Source organism: Lacerta agilis, chromosome 12, assembly GCF_009819535.1.
Source record: "Lacerta agilis isolate rLacAgi1 chromosome 12, rLacAgi1.pri, whole genome shotgun sequence".
NCBI lineage: Eukaryota > Metazoa > Chordata > Lepidosauria > Squamata > Lacertidae > Lacerta > Lacerta agilis.
Genome location: NC_046323.1, coordinates 45,351,257 through 45,359,605, shown reverse-complemented (window position 1 = coordinate 45,359,605; position 8,349 = coordinate 45,351,257). Strand labels below are relative to the sequence as shown.

Genomic DNA, 8,349 nt, shown 5'->3' with positions numbered 1-8,349 from the left:
TGCCGCCAGTCTCTTCTCCACCCTCGGAAGTCGGACAAGAGTGGGGGCGGGGGGGGGCGGATGAAAGTCCTAATGATGAATACATTGCGGGGCAAAGAACGCAGGAGGGGGCTGCAGAACTGAAAGGCTGGAAGGGGGCAGAAGGAGGAACCAACTACAGCAGCAGAAGGGAGAAGGAGAAGCGGCGGTAACATACATACATACATATATATATGTAATATTTTCAGTTATATCTGGCTCTCTTTGCAAAGTCTGGATTTGGATTGCTCCGCGGACCCAGGCGGAAGGGGGTGTGGAGGGGGGTTAACCCAAACCGAGCAGCCTCGAAGCGCGCGCAGACAAAAGCGGGAGAGCAACAACATTTGGGGACTCCGTGTTCAGCATGGAGGAGAACGAGCAGCGCCCGGGCGCCGAAGGAGGCGCCGAACAGCCGCCGCCGCCGCTGGAGGAGTCCAGCAGTGGCAGCGACGGAGAGCCCAACCGGCGGAGGGCGATGCTCCTGCCCCGGGTGCTCCAGGAGCCCGGCAACCATCCGCACCAGCACCCGCCGCACCGAATCACGAACTTTTTCATCGACAACATCCTGCGGCCGGAGTTCGGCCGGAGGAAAGACGGCGGTACCTGCGGCGGCGGCAGCAGCGTTAACCCGGAGCAGCAGCAGCAGCAGCAGCAGCAGCAGCTCCTCACCGCCCGGAGCCCCTCCGCGGCGCCAGCCTCCGGTTCCCCGACCGACGGAGGAGGCGGCGGTGGCTCCAAAGCTCTAGCCCCGGCTAAGAAAGGCGGCGACTCTGGCGCGCTCGACGGAGCCTTGAAGTCCCGCGGCAGTGGCAGCAGCGGCGGCGGCGGCGGCGGAGGCGATCAGTCGCTGAGCTCCGACTCGGACAGCTCCCAGGCCAGCTCCTTCCCCAGCGCACAGCCCATGCTGTGGCCAGCCTGGGTCTACTGCACCCGCTATTCGGACAGGCCTTCGTCAGGTAAGCAAACAGCTCTGGACCAGGTCGCCGGCCTCTCGAGAAGAGGGTCTCTGGACCCTCCACCCACCTCCCACCCGCGAGCGAAAGAGCTGGCGACTTGGCTACAAGGCGATAGCGGCGAAAGGGGGCGGCGGGTTGCAATCATCCTTTGCAAAATAAGACAGTTTTACAAAGTTATCTGCTTTGAAACAAACATGGGGAGGCAGCGACAGGCGTAGGAGGGATTTTGATACAGTGAGGACGACACTCCAGGAGGGCGCGGGGAGAAAGAGCTGAAGGCTCGAGCCGCACACAAAGCGATTTCCTTCTTGGCAGCTGGGAGAAATAGCCGGGATCTGAAGCCCAGGAGGCTGTTTGCAAGGTGGGGTTTGTTTTCATTTCCCCTTCTCTCCGTTTACTAAGAAGATAAGATGGAAAAGAAGTCAGTAGCAATCCTTGGAGGCATCCTATTCTGCCCCCTTCGTTGGCTAGCTAAGCTGCTGGTCGCCAAGGCCCGACCTGTGAAGCTGTCTTCTCCGGCCTCTAGAAATAAGCAGGCCTTGGAAGTATTTTTCTTTTCTCCCTGGCTTCTCGTGCGGAGCAGCCGCGCTCGAAAAGGCACTGGAAGTTATTGCAGAGTCGCTGAAAAGGAAGACTTACTTGTTTGCAGGGGTGGGAGCGAAGTGGGGATCTCTCCAGCCCTGCCTCGGGAAGAGAGAGCCGGGACAAGGAGCCGCCGAGTGCCTGGAATGCCCTTTATCGTCAGGGACACTTGAGGGTGTTTTAGTGTTCCTGGACGAGAATTGCAAATTCGCTCAATAGAATTTTCTTGTTTTAAAACAATTGGATCTCGATTTTTGTTTTATTTTCCCGAAAGGACTTTCCACTTTGCTTCCAATATATTTTATCGTCGAATAAATTCATAGGTGTTAAAAATGAGATAGAGAGACAGCAACCTACTTGGCTGCCGGATAATATTCCCGTCTGATTCGAAATTTACTCCATTGTTCTCCAGTCCCTTTCTTTGTTAATATTTAATTATCATAGATTCTCAGCATGGCCCAAACCACCGAGAAAGTTAAACCCTGTCGAAAGATGCTTATAGTACGACGGAGAATATTTCCGATAAGAATAATTACCATTCTTAAGTGTAACATTCGGAAAATACAAAATTGCAAGGCGATCTAGTTTAAATTTAACGTTTAAATTTTAATATGCATTGCACTGTAGAAGAAAAAGGGTATCTCTAAAATGTTGGGGTCAATGCTGTTAGAGGAAAAGAAGAGTTCTAATTTGTAGTTTTGTATGAATGCATTATATTTCTGTTTTTAAGGAAGAGGGAAATGCATTCAGTGTTGCAAAGGCGCCTGTTTACCATTTTACGTATGGAGCTGGCAAGAAGGATGAAAGTTGTGCAAGTTTCTGTCTAGGGGAGAATTAAATCCCGAATATTTTTCTGATTACTTTCCAAAGGCAAGGAAAGTAGGGCGGATTTGTGTGTGTGTTTACATTTGGTGCATTCCGGGGTTAAGGGAGGAAAAAACGGGGCAGTCTTGAAGAGGCTGTTGTGAAGATTGTTCTCACCATTCCTTTTTGAAGCTCCGCTTGGTTCACCTTTGGAAAACGTGAGAGAAAACTTCCCTCTCCCCCTCTCCCCCCTCCCTTCCACCATCGCCCCGGGATCTCCAAGTCATTTTCTCAGGCGATTTCCCCTCCCCCACCCCAATCCGCCAGCCTCGTAATTATTGGGAAGGCCGCAAAGGCGCTGCCCAGAAGCGCCTCTTGGACAGGCCGAATTCTCCTGCCACAGCCGAGAGTTGAGGGGTTTCCATGGACGTGAGTAGCGGAAGAGGGAGAGCGCCATAGTGGGTTGGCACCCAGCTCGAGAACCAGGCTGTGGCCTAGGCCAGGCTGCGCCGTCGCCCCGGCCCGAGACGGGCCTAGTCGCTGGGGAGAGATAGCGGGAGCAAGCGAGCTCTGTCCTTCGGCTGACGCGCCCACAGCAGCCCGGTTGGCCGGGGAGCAATACGGACCATGTGTCTGCGTGCTCGCAAGCCGGTTTCGCGCGGGAGCCCCGGGGGCAGCCTTGGTAAAACGGCCCCGAGGAAGGTCAGGCGATGGTGCGCAAAGCCCCCGGGGGGAGCGGGCACAGCCACCCATAACAAAGGGAGGGCCAAGCAAGCGTCGTAGAGGCTGCATGGAGCTGGTCACCGAAACGCGCCTCCTCCCCAGAGAAAAGGAGCCCCACGCAGGCCTCCCGCAGAAATGGAGCTCATTCCCTGGCCATCTTGGCGCTTGCTTATCACTCCACACCCCCTCATCCCCGGAGAAAAACACGCAGTGAACTTGGGGGGTGGTGTGAGGGCACTGCTATGGGTAAGGCAAAGGCCCCCTTGTCCTTGGCCTGGGTCCGCCTTTCCCCCTTGGCTCTCCCTCCCTCTTCTTGGACCCTACCTCGCACACACCCTTGGGATGGTGGCGATCTAGCTCCTTTCCATTTGACAAGGAAGGCCCTGCTTCGAGAAAAAGCGAGAGGGGCATTGTGGCATGCGCTGAACTTGGTCCCTGAGGGGCAGAGGGAACCAACTGGCACGTAGCTTCGAAAAGCGAAGGACATTTGAGACTCTCTTTCTGCGTCTCTCGCTCCCTCCTCCCCGCCCAAATTCCCTCGCCCGGTGCTGCTAATTGAATTAAGCTTCCAAGCCAGGGCACGTTCTGGGCTCCCTTCCAAAGCGCCCCTCCACTCAACCTCTCTCGCTCTCTGTGTCTCCTTCTCTTGCCACGGACCGCAGGCCCCAGATCCCGCAAACCAAAGAAGAAGAACCCCAACAAGGAGGACAAACGTCCCCGGACAGCGTTCACCGCGGAGCAGCTGCAAAGACTCAAAGCGGAGTTTCAGACGAACAGATACTTGACAGAGCAGAGGAGGCAAAGCCTGGCTCAAGAACTCAGCCTCAACGAGTCTCAGATCAAGATCTGGTTTCAGAACAAGCGGGCCAAAATCAAGAAAGCCACCGGCAACAAGAACTCCCTGGCGGTTCACCTCATGGCACAAGGACTGTACAACCACTCCACGGCCTCGAAAGACGGCAAGTCAGACAGCGAGTAGAGGAGGGGAGGGGGGGTTAGCCAGGGGAGGGGAGGGAAAGGGGCGAGTCAGAGTTTATACAATGCAATAATTTAATTAAAAACAAAAACAAATAAGGGCCAGTGTATAAAAAACTATACCAGCATAAATAGTGGGGAAATATTGTGTATTAGATATAATTCTGCAATATTCTGTGTATATATATAATTTACAGGTAAGGTGTTGTAAAAAAAATCCAAAATATCTGATTATAAAATATTTTTTGATTTTCTTTTTGTTCTATGGAAATTTTAGATGCTAACTTTATCAATTTTTTTAAAAGCTTAAGTTACCTTTTTATAGACTTAAGCACTGTTTTAAATGGACATTGGACACTGTTTTTTGAAATTCAAAATATTAAAGACAACTTTTGCTGAAGTCCAAAGATTTTTATTGCTGCATTTCACGAGGCTGTGAACCGAATAAATAGTTCTCCTATTTGTTCTATGAGTTTTAACTGTTTCTTTTTTTCTTTTCTTCCTCTTGTGTTTGCCTTTGGGATGGGTATAGAAGAACTTTAATAATCACAATATAAATTATAAGCTATGTAAACATGCTGCCCGTTTGCAAGTAACACATTAAGAAATCGGGGGAAAGAAGTACTGAAACATGATGTTAAGCCTTAGGTACGTTTCTTGAATTTATCCTCATTTCTCCATTAGACTGGAGTAAAGGATGTGTGTGTGAGTGAGGGGAGGTAGTATTGAGAGACTCAGAAAAAGTTGGTAAACAAATAATGGCCGACTTCAATCAAGGACATGTTAATTCGGTAATTATTCCCGCCTAAGGAGCGTGATGGGAAAAGTTTAGAATAAAACCTCATAACTTCCGGGACCATGTCTTGGGAAGTAAAAAAGGGAAGGTCTTTTCTTTGTAGTTTTAGGATGGCCCAGTGTGAGAAGCCAGAGGGAGGGTAACCCCACACGCTTCGGAGCTTGCCTTGCTGTTGTGTCCCATTAGCTCATCCCATTCGCATCTGCTAGTTCCCTACATTGTTTTGCTTTGGCGCTTGCTCGTTGCTTCCTTTTAAAGTGCTGCTCAGAAAGCAGCTTGGCCTGGCGCTTTAGCTTTGCAATGCTGTGGACAAATATACCAGGCCCCTGTGGCATTTGTGGGGGCAGGGGCGGGGAGCCAGTGTTTGTGTATATGTTTGTCACATAAGAGAGTCAGGGTGAGGAGTCTGCATCACTAGCTTTTGGGCTAGGGAAGGCTTTTCCATGCAACCAGCCTGGCTCAGGAAAAGAACAAATCTAGAGGAGGGAGGGTGGAGAGAGAGTTAGGGCACCTTTTCAGCTTAACTGGCTTCTATTATGCAAGAAGATATAAAAGGAGGAGGGTTAGGGTTGTCTCTAAAGTCTCTTGGTTAGAAACTGGCATTTTCTTTTAAGGGGAAATAATCACTAGCCCATGTTGGAAAAAGTTGCCTTTCATTCCTGAAAATGGGAGAGATTTTTAATTGAGCACATACATTACAAAGAATTGTGAAGAATTCATAAAAGTCATAATGATTTTTGTGTATTTCTTATTGCCCCCTTTCCTTGCCCAACATTTTTAAATTTTCTGATTCTAATGTGAGATACAGTGTAGCTAATTATTTGTATTTTATTCAGAATTTTCTCCCACACTTCAACCCTTTTCCTTTTCTTGGGGAAAGGAAAAGTCTCCAAAATATTGGCCAGAGGTCTCGCATAGGAGGATGCTGTACAATTATTCAGGACTGTAGTCTTCTTGATTGTTGAGGTTAAACTTCTCGCTTTGCCTTAAAAACTCTTTATTTCACAATTATAGTAGACACATATTGTACATAGTAGTATCAACTTTGAAAAGAAAGTATACAACCAATGCTGTAATTTAAAATTCTGTGAATAATCATCAGCTGCTTAGGAGACAGAAATCAATGACATTGCCTTTTAGCAAGAAAACAAAGGTGTTTTTCAGTTTATAAAACATGTGCATTTACAATTCGCAGTATCAAATATTTATAAACTTATGAAATATGAATGTTTCTATTTACAACTGTGGTCTCAAAATTGTGGACAATTTCACTGCATTTTGTGTGTTTAAATCTTTGAAGACTGCATTAAATAAAAAAACCACATTTATTATGAAATCTAGAATGCGTGCATCAAAACTTTGAACCGGAGCAATATATAGTCCTTAAAGTTGATTCCTGAGTCCTAAGGGAATTGTACATAGGTGTAAAAGAGTTGTGAATGTCAAGTTAGAAGAAGAACAATTTTGCTACCAGATGGTTAATCGATTTGTTGAATAATTAAGAAACTTTAGATAATACATCTGTACATGAGAAGGGCAAGCAAACTTTTAAACATTAGCACTTGGAAGCATTCAGGGCTAGTGATATATAACTAGACAGTAATATATGTACAATATGTTTTGTACATATAACAAGTTTCCTCTTTTGTGAATATATATACATTTCAATGTCTGAACAGCTGGGAAAGTGATTTAGAAAAGTATGTTTGCAAAACCTAAAGTTATATAAATTCATAAATACGAATCCAATGACAATATCCAATTTGAATTTAATATTCTGGTGGGGAGACTGAAATAAATGTGGTTCTCATTTGCTTTAGTGCAATAAAAGAGATGTTTAGTGCAATAAAAGAGATTTTGGCAATATTTTTTAAGCAGGATTCTTTTAAAAAGAAAAAGAGGCTGTAGACCAGAATTATATTACTAGACCTTGTTTCTGCCATAAGAGGTCAATGCTTCAGAATGTTAAACACAAATGGTATCTTTAAACTTGCTTTTTCATCATTCTTAAAACATATTTGGCATTTCTATCTACCATACAACAAATAAATAAATAAAGTCCAATATTCTTGGGAGTAAGCCCAATTGAACTCAATGAGACTTACTTCTGAGTATATAGGATTGCCCTGCATTCTAAATTGTTCTAAACCTCGCTGCAACTTCCCAAAGCAAATACTGTATGGACCATTAATATATACAATCAATTCATTGCCGTGAGTTTAGACAATATGCCAAAAAAAGGAATATTTGTAAAATTAATATTTAAAGAGACTGTCTTATCCTTTTTGGAGAACATAACAGTCTTGCAGGAAATACTGTCTGCTCAAGATCCAAACAGAAAATACCAACATGAAGCCGCTCAAGTTCCATGAGCTGTATACCAAGTCAAGTGTAGGCTTATTGCACGAAAAGGGGAATTATTTCAGTACACCCATCGAGATACAATACCTTACAGGGCAGCCTTTAGTATGCAAACGCGTTGGTTGACAGGGAGTCTGTGCAACCCGATCCAAAGGGCTTTAGCTTATTCGGAAGTACGTCCCACTGTGTTCGATGGTGCTTATGCCCAAGCAAATGTCCATAGGATTGAAGCCTTAGAGAGCAGCCGCAGAAACTACCACAATCTCACAAAGTTTGTAGTTGGAATGGGAAACTGCAAGAACTTAAGACTTTCGAAAAATATCAGCAGTATTAGGAGGAGGAAGAGGATATGTTTTGAGGCAGCTTGAACTGAAAGCTTACAACAAGCCATCAAGAATTACGTTACCATTCCGCGCGGAGAAACAGGCCTTTAACAGGAGTGCGGAAGCGAAAAGGGCCAAGTGTGGGCTGTTCTGTCCAAAGGGGGCACGTCCTGCATATTGAAAGTTTCAGCCCTTGTAAAACTGGATCCGGATGAAATCGAAGGCAAGCCACAAAACCTCTAATTTAACTCGCTTTCCCCCTAAAAATAAAGACTCTACAATGACAGATATGTCCATTGCATAAATCACTACTACACTCAAGTCAGTCAAATAACACAACAGTTGTAACTGCTCACATGTAAAACTGCATTAACTCTGAAAATACGGTGTGTTTCTACATCTTAGGAATGCATATAGATTTTAATGCGTGGGCAGATACATAAAGTTAACTGTACATATGATCACCTACAACCCAGTTAAACCAAAGTGCTTCTATTTAAATCCACTTTTAGTCCCACTAAAATCAATGGGACCAAATCAGCTTAAATCCTACTACTTAGTTTTAATTGGGTTGCTGTTTAACTTGAGAGTGCAGGATGTAGAAATGAAGCCATGCATACATTTAAAAGTATCTCCAGACACACAACCATCCGGATCTTAAATTCCATAACTTAGAAGAACGTTTCTGAAACGAATGCGACCCATCTACACCTGTAATCTACTCTCAAACCAATTTACTTGGTAGTAAGTTCCATTGATCACAACAGAATTTACTTTCTTAACTTTACTCCCTTCTTTAATTGCTTAAGAA

At 45.7% G+C, this 8,349-nt stretch overlaps 1 protein-coding gene across 1 annotated transcript; it reads left to right on the top strand.

The window, feature by feature from the left end:
* Window positions 1-204: 204 nt before the first annotated feature.
* Window positions 205-4,530, top strand: EN2 (engrailed homeobox 2). Its single transcript, XM_033165193.1, has 2 exons — window positions 205-974; window positions 3,746-4,530. The coding sequence occupies exons 1-2, from the start codon at window positions 383-385 to the stop codon at window positions 4,060-4,062; spliced, it is 909 nt and encodes a 302-aa protein (XP_033021084.1). The 5' UTR covers window positions 205-382; the 3' UTR covers window positions 4,063-4,530.
* Window positions 4,531-8,349: the final 3,819 nt, after the last annotated feature.